This window comes from Haliotis cracherodii, unplaced genomic scaffold (assembly GCF_022045235.1).
Source record: "Haliotis cracherodii isolate W230 unplaced genomic scaffold, xgHalCrac1.p SCAF_15, whole genome shotgun sequence".
NCBI lineage: Eukaryota > Metazoa > Mollusca > Gastropoda > Lepetellida > Haliotidae > Haliotis > Haliotis cracherodii.
Window position 1 is genome coordinate 1,442,964 of NW_027266270.1, and position 20,951 is coordinate 1,463,914.

A 20,951-nucleotide genomic window follows, 5' to 3' on the forward strand; every position below is an offset into this window, starting at 1 on the left:
CTCACATAGGCATAAGACAACGTTTTAATTATAAAGAGTTATTAACCTGAGTATATTTGAAAATGTCACTCACTTCAATGTCACATAAATCATTTATACGATATTACATAAAAATTCATAGTCTCGTTCAACGTTGCTAACTTTACATGAGATATGCATATATATCCGATCACCAAATACAGGGGGGCTATCTTGACAGTCACCGTTGTTCCATGTAACCATGCCGTTCCTGGAACTGACTCGTCAGATAAAACACCCGGCTGTGTGTCTGTATCGACATACTTACATATACGATAGGGGACCTATTTTGACAGTCATCGGTATTCCACAAACTCAAACCGTTCCTGGAATTGTATCATGAAATATAGAAACCGTCTGTCACGCTGGTGAATAATGAAAATTTGTCAGCAAAACCGTGTTGCACGTGGATAATGGTGTTTTATAACAAATATACTACAGAATCAAGAAATTAATACCATTTTCATAATCATAATAATGTCATTTCTAACGCTCGTGGTAGAAAACTTGTAAAGATACCTACCGTGAAATGTCACTCTTACAACCAAAACATTTCCCTTCAAAGTTATTCTGCCTCAGAAAACCAGACTATCTTTACTTTCATCACTTAATTTAAAAGATATGGTTATATAGTAGGTTAGTGGAGTAATTCCATTCACTAATGGAAAGGTACGCGGTGTGTCGTAATCTAGATTGTTTGTAAACATCAGAAGAAGGTCGCGGCGAAGTCACGTGGTTATGACGTCACGGCAGTCTATATAAAGCCCACGCACCGCCGTGTGTTTATATCGTAAAAGTCAACAGCCACGCGGGTCTGGTGCACACGAGTAGCTGGACATTCACTATAAGGCTTCATCTTCTGTGTTTTTGAAAAAGTATCACTCGAAATGTCTAAAGAACTGCTGCAAGTTGTCAATATAGAAGAAGTCTGTGAACCGATGCTTGGCGGGAACGAGAAAGGACAAACGATAAAATACGTGTTTCATACGGTTCAGAAGGTAAGACAGTTATGTTTTTCTATTGATGATAACGATTTGAAATGATGATTTCGCTGTAATTGTGTGTGTATTTAAAACGGTTGAAATGTTTTTATTTATACTTAAGCAATTCCCCGTTTTATCGTTCACAAAAGTATTATTCTTACATGTTAATAAAAAATTGAATTTCAAAGACAATATGGATGCGATTTCAATAGACTAACATAATTTATTTAAATATCGATTTTGCGCATTCGAAAACACTTAACATGATTTTGTCACCGTGGCAACTACACCTACTGATGTCTGGAAGTGAGGGGGAAGCAGACGACATTCAGTTCAGTCTGGATTTGACCGGACTTGGAAAGTTGCCAAGGAATGGTGATTGATTCTTCTTCAATCCTGATTATTTTGTATGTCTTGGAGACAAAAATCGATAGCGCTAGGAAGCTTCCAGAGACGCGTAATCTTGAAGGAAGATTGTGACGTATGCTGTTGCCGGAGAAACCAATTCCTCAAAAACGTCGCTGATCGGTTTCCACACCGAAATATCGATTCTTTATTAAAGGTGTTTAGCTGGACAGGATGAGACTGTATTTATCGAAGGTTTCTATCACCGCGCCTCTGGCCATCTATACCCGTCTGGGAGTTAATTCCCCAAACCACACCTTAACATTATGAAACCAATACCATACCTACGCATACCAATAGAACAGTACATTAATAATGGATATATGTCGTCTACAGGTAGGCTACAGGTCTTTTTTATGCAAACCCACTGAGACACCATACTGCAGTCATATCGCATACATATTGTTTATTTAGGAGTGAGATTGTAACTCTTTTTCCTTTTTTTAAAAACAAAAGAGCTGATTGACAGCGCCTGTTCACCTTTCCAATGGCTTTTCATTATTCGTATGGGGATGCAAATATCGAAGATCATTCCCATGTTAACCTGCCTTGTATGTTTGGTTTTCCGTGTTTGACAATTTGTAAACTTTCCTGGTAAAATCCCAGTCGATTTACCATCTTCAAGGAAGTAATTTCACATTACTCATTGTTTAAATAAAGAACTTGTCTTTCAGTATCAAATCCGTGTGCAACTCGGGAACGGAACACTGTGGCTGTCCAGCCGAAAAGACAAGTTTTCACATCTGATAGAACACGTGTTAAACATACATTTGTTTCTACGATATACTACACAAAAGAAGTCAAGGAACACCCTGTTCTTTCACATTACTAGAGTTAATCTCTTATGCAATGACAGATTAACTAGAGTAACATGAAAGATTTGGGTGTTCTTTAACTTCTTTTGTGCAGTATATATTAAGGTGGATTATTCAACCCAGCCGCTTAAAGAGCGTTATCAATAGCGTTATCAATAGCGTTATTAAAGTTATATCAATTCCAACCCACCATATTTCCCATGAGACGCGGCTTTGCCTGTCGTAAGAGGTGACTAACGGGATCGGGTGGTCAGGCTCGAGGACTTGGTTGATACTGGTCATCGTATCCCAATTGCGTGGATCGATGCTCATGATGTCAATCACTATATTCTGTCATTTAGCTGGAATATTGCGGCTTTAAACAACCAACAAACAATATAACAATGGTGCCTAGTCCGTTTTAATTCCGCAATTTGTTAAAAGTATGTATAAACTATAATCATGTGACTGTTGGTTATTCCCCAAATGGCCTATTCATATAGTCACGTGTTGAGGAAGACACATGACACCAGGGACGATTTGTTGAAACCGGTAAAGAGGTGCTGTTAACATCAGCACTGCAAACTTAATGTGGTGATTTTCCCAACACGAGTTCCTGTTGGGCTTAGATAAAACATTATCATTTAAGGCACAAGTCACGGACTGATTAAAACAACGCCCGTGACTTGCTATACTATTTTATTATTTCCTGGTCGGGTAGAGTGCGTCATGTTCCGAGTTGGAGCATGTAGAATAACTGTGCCAGTGAAGTATTTGCCACAAGACACTCGTGATTGTTTTCATTCATGATTCGTTTCTGTGTATTATTATGCATATGGAAAGGAGTTTAACAACGGGTGATACAGCATTTTTAAAGGGAGGGTTCCAAAATATCAAAATCAGATAATTTTACATCATACTACATTTGGTTGTTAGAAGAGGATCCACCCAGGATTAATGTATTTTACTTTTCAACCCTACAACAAACAAGGCACTCCTTCCTCCGGGTCGTTGATGCACTATGTCGTCATATCGTCTATATACACCGAGGTACACCAGTTGTCTCCCTTTAAAATCCAAACATCAAATTACATGTATATGCATTATTCAAATATTTCACTATTTTTTTATTATGCGATCAGACGATTCCTACTCTCAACATGTAAGCATTCATTTGCTCTTATTTTTAAATACATAACGTGAATCATATCAATAACCGCGTTCTCTTGTACCTGAGCCTTTATACGCCTATAGCATTTAGTTTCTTAGGTGCTGCACTCGTCGACGAGTTATCCCCCTTAGTTGATTGGTTCTAAGGGCTGTCGCTATGTGTTTCGGTGTAATTGTGTAAACCCACGCAAGTGTATTGATTCCCTCGCGATCGGCCGTTAGCGCACCAGCCCTCTCGTATTGGAGATATTTTCGTCAGCAATTACTCCGAGCGGATCACTAGAGCTTACGCGTTGGCATAGCGCCAGTGACGTCATTTGATTCACAGAAAACTCGCAGACTTCTCTCCATTTAAGTCAAGGCTGCCAAAGTTGATAAACGTCGCTGAATATAGAAACATCAATCCAAGAAAGAATCTCATTGATGTTAAGCAGGGAGGTGACGTCACACAGGCGATTGTCGGTATCTTCTTACAGGAAGCATCTACTTGTCTTGAAACACATCGTTTGACACAGAAGATCTGTGATACTTAATATATGATCCGGAGATAGCTAACACAGGCTAGAATATACCCTTTCATCAACATTAATTTCAACATAAATTTATCATCAGTCAAATATGAGACTCACTTATTTAGGTTCATAGCAATTTTTATATCTTATTATCAGTTGGTTATTATTTGAAATTATTCTGTTCAGCAGTATACTATTCTGGTTTTATATTTATGTATGTGTTTGTGGGTAGGAGAGATGAGAGTATCACTGAATGTACTTTGAAATTTTTAAATCTATATAGCTGAGATCAGATAAATTTATCTCATGGGAACAACAGAATATGACAAACAACTTATGGCATGACTCCCTTACACGGGGTGAAGAAGGGTAGTGTGTGTGTGGGGTGGGGGGTGGGGGGGGGGGGGGGGGGGGGGTTAAGATGGGTAGTTCGTGCCAGAACGTACGTTAGTGTGGCTAGTCGGGATGCAATTAGACCTGCAGGAAGTGAGCGGCTGCTAGGCGTATCTCAACACGTCAATTGTAATCAGACTGATCCTAGGGTACCATGGTGCATGATCTTGTTAGTGAACAGCGCCGCGCGTTATACCTCTTGGAGGAAGACCAGTGTGACGGGTGTGGCTAGCCCTTGGATGAACACAATCTAACATGGCAGCACTACCGATGATTTAATTACAATGATCAATAAATTACTGAAACTGTACTGGTCTATTATTTTCCAATCAGAACCGATTGTTTCCATTGATTTTTAACATAAAATCGGCAGTGTGGTTCCCTTGCTAGTTTCCAGAATTTGGAAGCCTCGACGCTGTTGATTAAAGACGTTCATCTAGCGTGACGTCCTATATGGAGAGTTTGTCAGATATTAGAAAACGTCTGATTTGAATAAGAATCGGGTATAATTTACATCGGAAAATTACTGATTTAAGCACATCTCTAACGTTCTGTCCATCTTTTTCAGGAAGAAAAGAAGGATGAATCTGACAGTGTGGCGACGGCGGATACAGTCGACAGCAGCGAGGACGTCAAGAGCGACGAGGCGGATAGAGGCGCCTGGGGCGGAAAGCTCGAGTTCATCTTCACCTGTATTGGCTATGCTGTAGGACTGGGCAACGTCTGGCGATTCCCCTACCTCTGCTACAAGAACGGCGGAGGTAAGACTGCACCAACTACTCCTACTTGAACGACTACGACTGCGCTGACGACAACCAAAACTGTACACGCTGTCGGCTCCGTTTTCGTCACTTACTAAAATCAATCATGTATGTAGTTTCAAAAACAAGATAAGAGATGGATTGTCAACAATGATTGAAGCAGTTTTACAGCCCGTCCAGTATGTGTGTGTCCACGTTGTTTTAGATTGTGGTATCTAGTACCTACTTGACACACTGCCGGGGTATTGTCCTACCACCTGCGTTGTTATTGCATGTCCGTGTAATAACAGGAAGCATGTAGTCGAGGATATGAGATTGTATTGATCCGACTGTCGCCCTGGGCAAACCAAGATGGCTATGGAGGTTTAATTGCCAATGTATTTACGTAAATGGCGTGTTAGGAAACAGATGTGACACTAGCGATAGATATTTCCCATTGAACTCCATTGTGACATCCCGTTCAGGGTTACCATACAACATAAGGGTAGCTATACATTATATTTACCGGGCATCACATACTTAACGATGACGTATTGGTCCAAGGTCACATCCGGTGGTTTGCTTGTTGCTATAGTACCGCTTCCTGATTAGGAACGGAGTATATATTCTATCATATTTATTTTCTTATTTACTTACATATTTTCTCACCTGCATCTTAATTCAATATATACCATCAGCTGACGACATATTAACATTTGTCGAACAAAAACAAATCTATCATCCTCAGATATCAGGCTCTTCCGTCATTTAGAAATACAAAATCTAAAATCAATGTACTTTTTGTACTCCATTATACGATTATATATTAACATTATTTTTTTTAAAAGACGCCGATTCTAGAAATCAACAAATATCTGGCCTTAATTGACACAAATAATGAACTCCCGTACTCAAGCATCTACACGAGACAAGGTCATTTATACCTAATAATCTCCTAACTTGAATTAATTAAAGTATCATAAAACCTTTACATAGATTTGAATATAACATGTTCAGTTATTTGGTGTGTATTTAAAATTAAAACACTAAATTGCTTAATGTCATTTGAGGTGGAGCTGCAACACTTGAGGCTAACACCAGGGTATCCTGGGTTGTATCGTACCCAGAGAGCGTGGATTGTTGCTCATTATATCAATCACCGAATTGTCCGGTCGAGACTAGATTATTTACAGGCCGCTGTCATACAGCTATAATTTTGTCAAACAAACGAACGAACCAACACCCGAGACTAACCGTCTGTTTCCGTGGCAGGTGCGTTCCTCATCCCTTACGTCATAATGCTTGCCGCTGTGGGGCTGCCGCTCTTCTACATGGAACTGGCGTTCGGACAGTTTGCCAGCCTCGGGCCAATATCTATCTGGAGAATCAACCCTCTACTGAAAGGTAAATTTTATAGGGAAATATACTGTCACTGAATATAGTGGGGAAAAGTCATATTTTACAAACAAGTAACTGTTTGCTGGATGTTTTTAAAAAAATGTGTTATGAAAACACAAATGTGTGCCGTTCTTCATGCCAGAAAATTGTTCTTTTTTTTAAAAAATCTCCAAACCTCACTCCCTCTCCCTTTACGAGAATATTAAATAGACCTTTACATTTCTCTTCTGATGGGTATGTTTTATTAGCAATTCTTCCCGTTATCGAGTTCGGTACGAATATGTAGACAAATCTTTTTTGTAACACTATAGCTTATGTTGTCGATTAAACTGACACTTCCGATGGGTCAGATTTCGTATCGCAACGAAGTCGTGACGCTGATGCACTATTGCGATGGTAACCAATGTAATTGGCTACATGACATGTCTGCAGTGCGTATATAGGAGACACACCGAGATAACGCAGATATGTGTATTATTAGATCTATTTTTATTTTATTGATTTTTATATTTCAGGACTTGGGTACAGCATGGTGATCGTATCTTGGCTAATCAGCTTGTATTACAACGTCATTATTGCGCATACGCTCTTCTACCTTGGCGCATCCATGACACCTGTGTTGCCATGGACAACGTGTGGAAATACATGGAACACCAACAGTTGTCTCTCTCATAACTTCTCAGACAGTGGTAAGTATTCAGGTTTTCCTTTTTTTTGTAAATGATGTACCACGTGGTGCCGATAAAGTTGTGTTTTGTATTGTCATGGCATGTTTTATAGAGTTATCTCCCCTGTTATTACAGCCGTTGCACCCCCATCGCACCCCAGCAACGTGACGTTCAACACTCCCGCGGAGGAATATTATAAGTGAGTCATTAACTTTTAAGCAGAACATGTTATTTCGATTTAGTTTAACAATAATAACTAAATGTACCTGCTAATCAGGGCCGTTCCTCAAAGCAACGATAACACAAGGACAGTTGCACATCTATGTTAAATTATAACATTTGTGTGTAAACTTCTTTATTATGAGGAACTCAACGTTTCGGAGTATATACTTACTCCTTCATCAGATGCATGATGATATTGTTGTGATATTTCGAAATAAAACAATATTCATTCCATGCAATTCCAAACATAAATGCTTTCATGCACAGCCACTTCCATTGCCCCGTAACGCTCCGTCTTGTTTGTTTCAGATACTTCGTTCTTGAACAGAATGACAACATTGGGGAACTTGGATCCGTCAACTGGAAACTGGCGCTGTGTCTCCTCGCCGCGTGGGTCATCGTTGGGGCGTGTTTGATTCGGGGCATCCAATCCCTCGGAAAGGTAACTGTTTAATCACTGTTACAATTTCAATCTCTATCTTTCGGCTATGTGTAACAGTCTACTTCTGTGTTTGGTTGGACCGAATGTGTTAAAACTGTTGCTAAGACTTCCTTGACATTCTGATATAGTTACGAGGCACATGTCACCTCTTATTTCTCACAATAGACCCCATAAAAATCTTGTTTCTGATCACTTTCATGTAGACAAGAAAAATGTAGGGTAGGTAGGTCGAATTATAAATGATTTTTTATGGCCATTTCCTAGCCATATCCAGTATAGAGTTGCGTGTCATGTATTAAACATTGCCTTATTTGGTAGTCAAGAATGTGTTAAATAAAAATAAAAAGTGTAACTCCGAAACGGAAAATAACCCTAAATCTGCAGAACCGAAATTAGCATGCGAACATTTATTTAATACTTCAGCTGGGTCCGATACTTAAGGTTGATTGATGTTGAGAATATGTTTAATGTCCATCAAGGTTAAAGTTGGTAAAAAAGGGTGTCTTAACACAAGGGGTCTAACCACAATATTTACCTTGATAATGTTCAAGCGACATTTTAGTTCAGCGACCCAACTCGATATTACGTCAGGAGTTGTCCTTCTTTGAATGGCACGTGCCGCTTTTACGGCCGCTTGAGTTTCTCCCACGTGGTGACATTTCTTGCATGTGTTGCAGGTGGTTTATTTCACCGCGGTCTTCCCGTACATCATGCTTACCATCCTTCTCATCCGGGGCGTGACACTAGATGGCGCTCTGGATGGCATTATCTACTATCTGAAACCTGACTTCTCCAGGCTCGGCGACCCTCGGGTAAGTCCGTCTGATCGAGTGAGTGAGTGAGTGATTGGGTTTTAACTTGTCGGAATGATACCAGTTAATGTGTTATTGGTGGAGTATAACGCTTGATTTAGGGACATTTGTTTTAGCATGATGAATGGAGTCAAGTCAATGCATTATACCAGTTATATATGTACATAGTCCGCGAGTGTGTGATAAATGTTTAACTCTTGCAATGCAGTAACTTCGTTTAAGCAGCAACCATCTGATACATATGCTGGCTTCATCAAAGATCGTTTACAGAATGTGTTAGATACGCATGCGTTTCGCGATACGGGTTAACCTTGAAAATGCCATTCTCTTCACAATTACCACATGTATACTGATGGAATAAAATAAGGGAACTAAAATAGATACAAAGCAGTCTTTATGGTTTTTATCCAGTACTACATTGATGAATAATCTCTGCTATGTCGTGGAAACATCAAAACCATGGCTCCTTTAATAGGCGGTCACTTATTTCTGTTTATGTATGCCAGTGTTAACTACTAGCCCTTATAGGCATCTTTGATACTCCCCAGGGAGCTGATAATAAATACTAATCCATGTACCAGGTTTTTTAAGTTTGTGTAACGCTAATGAGCAGTTATCCAAGTTGGAAGTCTACGCAATGCATTATTATTATTATTATTATCATTATTATTATTATTATTATTATTATTATTATTATTATTATTATTATTATTATATTTTTATTTTTTTCTTGATTCCATTATTATTGGTGTGCGATGGGCGTATTTGTAGTTGTTGTTTGTCTACGGGGTCATTATTATTATTATTATTATTATTATTATTATTATTATTGCAGGTGTGGAGCGACGCCGCCACGCAGATCTTCTACTCTCTGAGCACCTGTACAGGTGGGCTAATTACTATGTCCAGCTTCAACAAGTTCAGGAACAACTGCTACAAGGACTCTCTCATCGTCGCCCTCATCAACTGCGCCACCAGCATCTTCGCCGGCTTGGTCATTTTCTCCATCCTGGGCTTCATGGCTAAAGAGAAGGGCGTATCCGTCGCGGATGTCGCCGATGGAGGTGGGTGTAGATACTGTCCCAGTCATTTTGAAGAGGGGCTGTGATCCATTGTCTGTGTCCATTTCTGTCTTGGCCTAGATGTCGTAATTAGCACCCTCTGTGACGTAATCTTGAGTAATTAGTAATCATTAACTGTTAGACTGATAACCATGGTGAAATTGATTTAACTGGTGGTTTTGAAAGATTTGAATTTGACTAGCTTGGACTTCAAATATGTCCATGTGCCTCAGTTTATGACACAATTTGTTTTCGTTATTATTGAGTAATATAGAGAGAAAGAATGCATGCAAACGTTGCACGGGATAGAATCCGGGGTTACCTATACCCTTTCGTGGGTAAATGTAAAATTACGTTGACCATAATATACCGGAAACGAAAAACAAAAACATTTCTTCTTTGTATATACTTAAAGGAAATAAGATATTTTTCGGAATAAATAAGAGTAAAATAACATGATTGTCTGTGAAGTAATATGTTTGTCTGTGAAGTAATATGTTTGTCCGTGAAGTAATATGTTTGTCCGTGAAGTAATATGTTTGTCTGTGAATTAATATGTTTGTCCGTGAAGTAATATGTTTGTCCGTGAAGTAATATGTGTGTCTGTGAAGTAATATGTTTGTCCGTGAAGTAATATGTTTGTCCGTGAAGTAATATGTTTGTCCGTGAAGTAATATGTTTGCTGCTTGTCGCCGCCAGGTCCCGGTCTTGCGTTCGTTGTGTACCCTGAAGCTATTTCCCGGATGCCCGTCTCACCACTGTGGGCCGTCTTCTTCTTCCTCATGATGGCAACTCTCGGATTCGGATCCCAGGTGAGATTCACATCCTGGGGAGGGAATCTTAATATAATGATACCGCTGTTATTATGGATAAACATCGTACTGATAATTATTATAAACTTAGCAATTATATCGAAAACAATAGTTAACAATAGTTAATGATAATAATAATGATACTACTATTGATTAATTACTATGATGGTGATTATCATGATTATTACAAGGGCGATTATGTAGAGATAAGGTCTTAATTTTATATAAAAAAACTGTTAATACACAGTAATTACTTGCAGTAAAATAACGATAATAATTTCTATTATTCTAGTTTCGTACTTTTATCATTAGTATTTTTGGCGTTAATATTTTTTTTCCTGTTTACATTTTTAATCCAAACCTGAAATAGTTTCACATTTCACGTGTCTGTTTCCAGTTCTCAATGGTCGAGTGCGTGATGAGTGCATTCATTGACGAGTTCCGCTCCTCCCTGCCGGGCAAGCTGGCGTCAACCTTGTTCAGAGTCGGCATCGTCGTTGTCGGTTTCCTCCTCGGGCTCCCCATGGTGTGCAAGGTACAAGACTGACACCCACAACCACACTAGTATAATAATGATGATAATAATAATAATAACCCTAGTGACATGTAGTAGTAGTATTGGTATAATGATGATGATGCTCACAACATAATAAAACTACTACTACTACTACTACTACTACTACTATTGAGCTGTATCAATGCCCAAAAGGTGTGTTCAAGGCGCTGCACACCTATTTTCCGGTCCAGGGAGCAGTATCGATTTAAATCATATTTTTATCTCCCCGGGGAATATACAATTAACAAACATGGAATCTGGGTCAGTTAACCGCTTCATTCAGAAGGACTGATAACTTGCATTGAGTTTCAAGGACAATAGCAAAGCAACACAACTGCGAGATTCTTGCATATGGGCGGCGGAATGAAATGAGTCGATCTAGCCGGGCGCACCCACTGAAAGGATTTCTGTATTCAGAACATGTTCAATGATTTAGCATACGGTTTAATACATTCGACTGGGGTATTGACTGAGCATTATTCCTTTCAGGGGGGTATTTACCTGTTGAACCTGGTCGACTACAGTGTGGGCGGCTTCCCCCTCCTCGTCGTCGGCCTCATCGAGATTGTCGCCCTCAACTGGATCTACAGTAAGTAGACATCCTCAAGTACTAGTCTCTCCATCCTCTGTCCCCTCTATGGGAATCCGAGTCAGAATATGTCCCCAGGAACTCTGTTCATTGGCACAGGCGACTTAATGGCGTGGTCATGTGCTCCATGTCGTGTCAACGTATCCCGGCGGTATGAATTGTTGCTCATGATATCAATCACTGGATTGATCCCTTACAGACCGCCATCTTCTAGCTGGAAATTGCTGAATGCGGCGTTAATATATAGCACGTTATGTTTCGTAATGAATTGGGTGCAAATATCAATGGCACGGTGTATGTAAGGGCGTGTATTACATCCATAATTAAAGAAGACGCGTGTCTCTGGCTCTGTGACTCTCTATAAAGAGTTACCCTCCTTAGATGCCGGGATCCAAAAGTCGTTGGTTCGGATCCCAGATTCGTCGCTGTTATGATTCGCTGTTAACGTGGTTAACATGACTGAAAGAGGTAAACCCAAACCCCTATCATGTAAAGATCCGGGTTATAATTGGTCTTCAGCAGCCCATGCTTGCCGTAAGAGGCGACTAACGGGAGCGGGTGGTCAGGCTCGCTGACTTGGTTGACGCATGTCATCGTATCCCAATTGCGTGGATCGATGCTCATGATAGCAACCACTAGATTGTCTGGTCCAGATTCGATTATTCACAGACCGCCGTCATATATTGCTAAATGCGGCGGTAAACAACAAACAAAGCAACAAACGTGTGTATGAGGGCAGGTAAACAAACAAACAAACAATCCCGGTCATGTAATCAAAACAGTTTAGTACCATTTGTTGTGTACAGACACATACTAATTCAGAAACTTTTCACAGAATTCGAGCGGTTCTCGGAGGACATTGAGATGATGCTGGGAAAGAAACCAAACCTGTACTGGCAGATCTGTTGGAAGTTTGTCTCGCCGATTGTGATCGGCGCCACCATCATCTTCAACATGGTGCTGTACAAGAACCCCAGCTATGAGACCGCCCCGTACCCCGTGACCATGTTGGCCGCCGGCTGGATGATCGTCATGTTCCCCATCGTCACCGTCCCCATCTACTTCCTGTACAAGTACTGTGTTGAAGGCGGCTTCTCGGTAAGTTTACCTCACATCTCCAACAAAACCTCGGCAAACACTGGCAGGAACTAGTTTCAATCAATCAATCTTTATCACAGAAATACGGAAAGGCCATTTGCCTACAGAACACATCTTTGTGGATAGTTGGTGGACATATTGATTTCTACTTATTTAAGTCACTCATCTTATCATTGCTACAATGCATTGCACGGAATGCATACACAGTCAAAGGCTTCAGTACATTCTTATTTGACATTAATTCATTAAACTTAAATATAACAAGGCCGAACATGACACATTAAATGGTATTTTGCAGGGTTTGAACATATGCTATTGACAGGAAGAAATTGTATTGTATGCGAATGGTATTAACTCGCAAGGAATGAGTGCTGGGCAGTCAGTCCCGGGATTAAGATTTGTGCGCAGACTGATATATCTATTTCGATGGCACCTTTCTACATTATTTGCCTAAAACGTGAACAGGAACTGTGTACTGATTATATATTTATGGAAAGAAGCCAGAAAACTTCAAGTGAAATAGCAGTTGAGATTTTGGGAAAACATAATCATTTTGTAACCGTCTGACTTCGTTTTGTAACCTTCCGCCTCCATTTTCAGCTACTGGTGTACAACATGTCCCCGATCCCCCAGTGGGGCCCCTGTAAGCTGGAGGACCGTATGAAACACAGCAGGTACGCCCCGTCAGAGGTCAAGGTCGACGACATCCAGAAGACACGCCCCACCTTCCTCTTCGGTAGCAACGCCTCCACCATGACGGCTGACACGAGGCTCTCCCCGGTCTCCTCCGTCCTCAACAGCAGGGTGTCACTCAGTCCCAGCATCGCCAATGTTTGAGGAGGGACCGAACAGAAGCAGACGACAATCAATGCAATGTCAGAAATGGCGGGAAGAATTAAAGGAGCTTTAATGAAAGTGAAAATGGCAGTATACGCCCGAAACTGTTGTCATGGCACCAGTGACAGGACGAGTGAAGATGGCGCGATGCACGGTGGGCACATAGTGGTGCTAGCTGGCTCATCCATCAAGAGGCCTAGACAGTTCCAGAACATCCAGTTGTAATAGATTCACTCTTCAGACAGTCTGCCATAGATTCAGACACGCGAAGAAAGTCTGAAATAGGCTCTGATTGTGACTGTGATAGATTTTCACGATCTGTGATAGTATCAGAAACACGTCAGGCAGTATGTGATAGTATGAGATTTTACAATCTAGTCATTACACTGTCTTGTGACGTCACGCGCATAGACGGTACACCTAATAACATGTCGTTGTGTTGTGTGTCACGTGCGGCGAGGATATGACTTTTATATCCATGAAACGACTAACATATTCCCGGGACACCATCCAACTGTCACCATAGTTACCAGAGAGAGTTGAGAGGACATAATCTCCACTGAACATGTTTCTTCTAGAATGGTCATTTATATCGTTATATCACACTGTCCAGCTCGACTTTGACCTATGACCGAGCATTGGGGTACATTTATGTACCATTTGGATTATAATATTCAACAAGAGCATAACTTTGAAAAATCGTATTTTAAATTCAATTTTATTATATTTGCATGTGTATATTATAAGACTCTCTATTCTTATTAGACCACACATAAAGTCTTGTTTCTCAACACCGGATATGATGGGTAGGTCGAAATTTATTTTGGATTTCGATTTCTTACCCCAACCTAACCTCCCAATTGTACCACATATGGAACTATTTAAGGATATAACGTTCCTGGTTTGCAAGAGCATCATGGACGTCAATGTCGGTTACATGGAGAAATGCAACTTCTGAAAAAACAATGCGGAACCGGATCTTAAAGTAAACACATTGAAAAATAACAAACTTTGTCGGGCCGGTCAGTCATGAGTATAATTAAGTCCAGTATAATTATGTGTGTGGTCTAATAAAAAAGAAGAGGATGAGTCAATATTCTTTCAAATGACAAAAAAACCAGAAGCATTCCAAACCACAGCGAAGGTGCTACCGTGCGCCATACTGACTGTATGCTGCGTGCAGAATGTTCCCACTCTATTATTTTTATAGTTTTTATCCGCCAAACTATTTATGATACACGTATCTTTGTGTCTTGAACACGGGTGAATGATGTGCATTTTGCAGTTCAATTCATAATAGTATTATGTTCCATCCGAGAAATTAGTCCAAGGACATTCCACGCTAAAACCTTGTTGCTGATTGCTCTACAGATCTGCTGACTCATGGATTCCAAGATTGTGATAAACACATCCTATTTGACCGTTTTCAAATTTTATGATGTTAACTTTAATTGTTTCGACTACGGATAGTCAGACAAATAGAGATTCGAGATTTTATGGTTGCTAGCCATTCGTGATACAGAAAGCTATACCGATAATCTGCACCATAGTTTACATACCATTGTACTGACGGGTGATAAACAGAACGATTAAAAAGTGTCTTAGAGAGTTGTAAATATTTTATATCAAATCTAAGCCTGTATCGACAGTGTAAAATGTCATAATTTATCATTTTTTCTAAAGTTTCCCAACAACGAGTCCACTGAATTGTCTATTCTTGTTGTGCATTATAATCATGCTGCTATATTTGTCAAGCACTGCCAGGTTCGCCTAAATGGGTAATTTTAAGTAGTGGAATCTGTCGAAACTGGACTCTGATTTCTGTCCATACTGGACCACATTTACGGTTCCGAATATACTCTGATAACAAGCATTTCTTTCAGCCTTGTTAATTTCCCTTCTCAATATTCCCTGCTATAACCACATCAATCCGGACCACTGTTTAAACCGGACATGCATTGTTAATTTCCCTTCTCAATATCTCCTGCTATAACCACATCAATCCGGACCACTGTTTAAACCGGACATGCATTGTTAATTTCCCTTCTCAATATCTCCTGCTATAACCACATCAATCCGGACCATTGTTTAAACCGGACATGCATTGTAATTCCCCATTTCAATATCTCCTGCTGTAACCACATCAATCCGGACCACTGTTTAAACCGGACATGCATTGTTAATTCCCCATTTCAATATATCCTGCTGTAACCACATCAATCCGGACCACTGTTTAAACCGGACATGCATTGTAATTCCCCATTTCAATATATCCTGCTATAACCTCATCAATCCGGATCACTGTTTAAACCGGACATGCATTTGGGTCCCAAAGAATTCCGTTTTGACAGATTACATTCTATATTCCTGCAGGTGATTCCACCCTTGACAGCGTGGACATTTTACCGCCATGTGTTCTAGTTGGCCAATGTCTTTACTGCCAATGTTTGTTTTTTGTATTGAGACATACTCTTTTGTAATAAAACTAATACTGTTATTTTTATTTTTATTATTCATTGTGGTATTTGACTTATATTTTAGCAATCTATACTATTTTTAGTAACTGTCTGACATTTTCCAGAGTTAGATGCTACCAATAAAATGGGGTTAAAACTTATAACACAACGAAAGCGTTGTAACTGTATGGTAAAATAGAACTTCTGATATGAAGTAGATCTGTCATGTTTAAAATAATCCAAATCCCTGGAATCCCAGACACAAAACTGCTGATACCTACCAGTCCAGGAACTAACTACCAATCCAAGAATTAACTACCATTCAAAGAATTAACTACCATTCAAAGGATTAACTATACCTAAATCCAAACGTCAAGTTGTTTTTAAGTAAAGAGGGTTTTTTCAGAAACATAATCAAAACACCACTCTTGATTCAGCCGGTAGTGGTGTTAAGTTGGGCGTGGTTTTGACTCCACATGCGTCAAAACTTAAATTGTTAAAAGAAAATTTAAACATATTTCAAAATTTAAATTTAAGTTGTGCTTCTTTACCCACGTCTCGGGGAAGTGTCTGGTTGATTTCATTTAAGATATACATCAGTTTGATGGGGAATATTATGGGTGAAGTTTCTGTTGGATCCCAGTAATATTGAAACGACATCAAACGGCTCTGGTCTGTCCTGACACTGGTTGTATACTGTTGAAATAAAACAATACCCCATAGCATTATGAATTTCAGTTATCAATTTATTTGATCAGGTTTAGATTTACTTTTGAGCATATATACAAAACACACAGTTTTAAAGTCACATTGTATTTCTTCACAGTTTATATAAACGAGTTGGTGAATGTTGAATTCCTTTAACAAAACCAATGTCAGATGTCATCACTATTTCATAGTGATTCATAAACACGTGATATTGATACTGTCGGAATTGCACAGTAGATATTTCTTATGCTTATTGAAAGAGTTTATTGACAGTGTGCTCGCTGTTACAGTGTATATATGTATATATGTACCATCAAGTGTATATTGTGTATATAGCTGCATGTAGAGGCTTATTGCTTTTGGACGTATGTACGTTTTACTGGATATCTCGATGGAATAAAAGTATCAAGAAGATATTTCCTTTGTTTCCTTTGTTTCTGTTCTTGACATCGCGCTGATAAGTTCCAGACAAGGTCATAGAACGTCCAACTTCTGTGTGAAGTGATCTAAACGTTTCAGTGGATCATATCTCCTAGTCAGTGACATAATAATAAAGGGGGGCGATGGTTTAGACTTGTGGTTAAATCGTTCGCTCGTCCCGCAGAAGCCCTGGGTTCGATTCTCCACATGGGTACAATGTGTGAAGCCCATTTCTGATGTCCCCCGCCGTGGTAGGTAGAAGGTTGCTAAAAGCGGCGTAAGGCCATACTCACTCACTCACTCATAGTAAAATTTAATACACTGGATAATCCAGGATAGTGTTCAACGAGACAAAATGTTTTAATGACAATGAACAGTGTTCACCCGAACGGTAACCGTTGACGTTAAAACGTCCGGATTGTTTTTTTTGCTTGTTTGTTTGTTTGTTTGCTTGTTTGTTTGTTGTTTACCCCCCTGGATGCTGGTACTTTTATCGGTGTAAAATAAAAAGCGGAGACATTTGCTGTTTTTTAACGGAGAAGAAATTCTCAGATAGCACTTAGCAGTGTCTTTTTTTTCAATACGGTTTAATATTTTCAATAAAAGTTACACCATCAGAATGGACATTTTATATTCTACATCTCTGCGTCATTGTATGGCCGGAAGAACATCCAGTAAACGCGGGTAAACGCCACACCAATATTCCAGCAAAGGACGGCGGTCTGTTTGTTATTTTACGCCGCACTCAGCAATATTCCCGCTAAATGACGGGGGTCTGTTTGTTTGTTTGTTAATAGGCCATTTGGTGAATAACCAACAGTCACATGATTATAGTTTATACATACTTTTAACAAATTGCGGAATTAAAACGGACTAGGCACCATTGTTATATTGTTTGTTGGTTGTTTAAAGCCGCACTCAGCAATATTCCAGCTAAATGACAGAATATAGTGATTGACATCATGAGCATCGATCCACGCAATTGGGATACGATGACCAGTATCAACCAAGTCAGCGAGCCTGACCACCCGATCCCGTTAGTCACCTCTTACGACAGGCAAAGCCGCGTCTCATGGCAAATATGGTGGGTTGGAATTGATATAACTTTAATAACGCTATTGATAACGCTATTGATAACGCTCTTTAAGCGGCTGGGTTGAATAATCCACCTTAATATATACTGCACAAAAGAAGTTAAAGAACACCCAAATCTTTCATGTTACTCTAGTTAATCTGTCATTGCATAAGAGATTAACTCTAGTAATGTGAAAGAACATTATTCAAACGCAATATTCCCGCTATATGACGGCGGTCTGTAAATAATCGAATCTGGACCAGTCAATCCAACGATTGACATAATGAGCATCGATCCACGCAATTGGGATACGATGACATGCATCAACCAATTCAGCGAGCCTGACCATCCGATCCCGTTAGTCTTACGACAAGCATGGGTTGCTGAAGACCAACTCCAATCCGGAGTTGATATCACTCTTGCCACTATCCGAGATTGGGGGTTTTCTCCAGCGCTGCTATGTTTTATTTCTTCTTTTTTTAAATTCAGTCCTAGCTCCTAAACATGCAATTGTTTTCTGTTGAAGGAGGAACCAGTCCATTGTTTTGTGCCCATAACACACTACTTTTACGGCATCTAGCGTGTGCTGTGAGTAGTTTAATGGTGTTGTTTTTGTAGAACTTGAAAACAATCACTTCCAGCATTTTCGGAAACAGATTTTCAAAAGAATCCCAGCCCACGTTCGTAATAAGGGTGTCTACATGTCAGTAATGGAGACGATGTGATGACTGTTGCATGTTTCAACACCTTGTGGCTTCATTAATAGATGAGGTAAAATAGGGTTTACCTAGCGTTCAAGATTTTAGCACTTGTATAGCGATGTGAGGGCACCAATGCGTGTGGCTGCTTGTTCTAGTCCGGACTAATGCAGATTTTATGATGTTAGCCCACTGAGACACCATGCCGCAGTTTTAGATGAATACCCTACTCAGACACTGTACACTCAGAGCCTATTCCCTTTAATGCCGAGCGCCAGGCAGAGTAACAACAAGTACCACCTTTTAGCGTATTTTGGTATGACGCAGCAGGGGCTCGAACCACCGACCTTCCTCTAACCGGGCTGACGCTCTGTCAACCAGGCCACGAAGGCGGTCGGTTTGAATCGTACATCATGGTGTCAACGGCTGGAGATGGACGTTCGGTTCCAAATTCAATTTAGCGGGATTAAATCTACAGGTAAGCTAGCTCTACATTAAAAAAACAGTGTGTGTACCTCCATTCTACCATGACTAAATTAAATGCGAGCTCTTTGGTGTTAGAAAATATATTGAGTGAAGCGGCATAGGTTGAGTCTAGTGTTTTGAGTGGGTTGTCGATCTGAATTACGGATTCACCGACAGCAGGCTTTAAACAAAATATGGCGCAGTATATGCTCAGGCAGTTTGTTTACACCGTAATCCTTCACTCGAACATATAAAAGGCATTGGCAGCATATAAGCATGGCAACTTGGAAATCTAAGCAAGCTTTGCAAGGCTTTCGTTCTACACCGAACGTCAACATTATGACCAGAGATATCTACAGTTGGAGCCAGTTTGGGATGATAAATGATGTACTTTGATATGTTTGATAACATTATGAGTTAACGTGGGTTTAGTAGGCGGGCCAATAACACCATTTAGCTAAAAATTGCAAAATAACATTTCTTTTAAATGTAATTTCTGAAGCCTTTCAAAAAATGGTGACATGGAAAACATTTCTATCTACACAGTAGTAAGGTGACAACTCACTCCCCTCTCAAAAATAGCGTCGTCCAATTTACAACGTCAGCAGTTGTCAACGTATGTTCGAATCTTGAGAAATGACACCATGATAAAACAACATTTTTTCGTGAAATAAACCTCGCCTCGTTCTTCATTGTTCTTTGCGATTTATCGTGCAGCTATCATATATAATATATTCTGCACAAAAAAGACCCCCCAAAAGTAGTAAAATCGTAAATATCTGACAGAGTGTTGCCGACATCCGTACAAAATTATTAATACCCAAAATGAATTGTCATTTCGTCATGGATTGGGATTGGTTTGTGTCGAAAGAATGAGGTACTGCAGAAAGGTGGTGAAAAGATGGAAAAATCACAGGAACACAACCACGTGAGAGCCTGGCGCCGAAATACACTAACATGACATGCACGTGCAACATCACTTGTTGGGCTATAAAAACATTGGCTTTTCATGTGCATACCATCACATTCTTACAGCAAGTGAACAGCAAAAACATGCCCAATGAAACAACGCCATCGGCCGACGACGTTGGGGTATCAGCCAGGATTACGTAGTGTATCAGCCAGGACGGTTTACGCGATGAAGGTATTCGCGCTTGACGACCAGTTCGAGGTGTCATTTTGACGGACCTGCATCGTCGGCTGCGACTTTAATGGTGTCAAGGTCACAGAGTACGGCCACAACTGCGATGGAGACCAGTTTGATTTGGTGACGAGACACGTTTTGTGCTTCGCCGTGCGGATGGAAGACGTCGTGTTTACAGGCGTCGTGGGGAACGTTATCCACGAAACTGAACGTTATGAATGAACTGATTTGGTGATGGTAGTGTGATGATGTGGGCAAATGATTCTTAGAACAGACTTGGTGTAAGTTCTGGGAACTTTAACGGCACAACGTTACACGGATGAGAGTCTTAGGCCACACGTCCTTCCCACTGTGCAACAAGAGAACGTCATTTTTCAACAAGACAACGCCCGACCTCACACGGCAAGACTGACAACAGCCTTGTTCAGGAATCAAAACATCTTGGTCCTGCCATGGCCTTCTAGTTCTCAAGATT

The 20,951-nt window shown here is 40.1% G+C and overlaps 1 protein-coding gene across 1 annotated transcript; it reads left to right on the plus strand.

Annotated features, from left to right (window-relative positions):
- Positions 1-803: 803 nt before the first annotated feature.
- Positions 804-16,171, plus strand: LOC139462163 (sodium- and chloride-dependent glycine transporter 1-like). Its single transcript, XM_071243694.1, has 13 exons — positions 804-1,016; positions 4,844-5,036; positions 6,288-6,419; positions 6,929-7,102; positions 7,217-7,280; positions 7,613-7,745; positions 8,423-8,557; positions 9,393-9,621; positions 10,318-10,430; positions 10,828-10,965; positions 11,476-11,575; positions 12,411-12,673; positions 13,274-16,171. Exons 1-13 carry the CDS (start codon positions 906-908, stop codon positions 13,508-13,510), a joined length of 2,022 nt encoding a protein of 673 aa, XP_071099795.1. The 5' UTR covers positions 804-905; the 3' UTR covers positions 13,511-16,171.
- Positions 16,172-20,951: the final 4,780 nt, after the last annotated feature.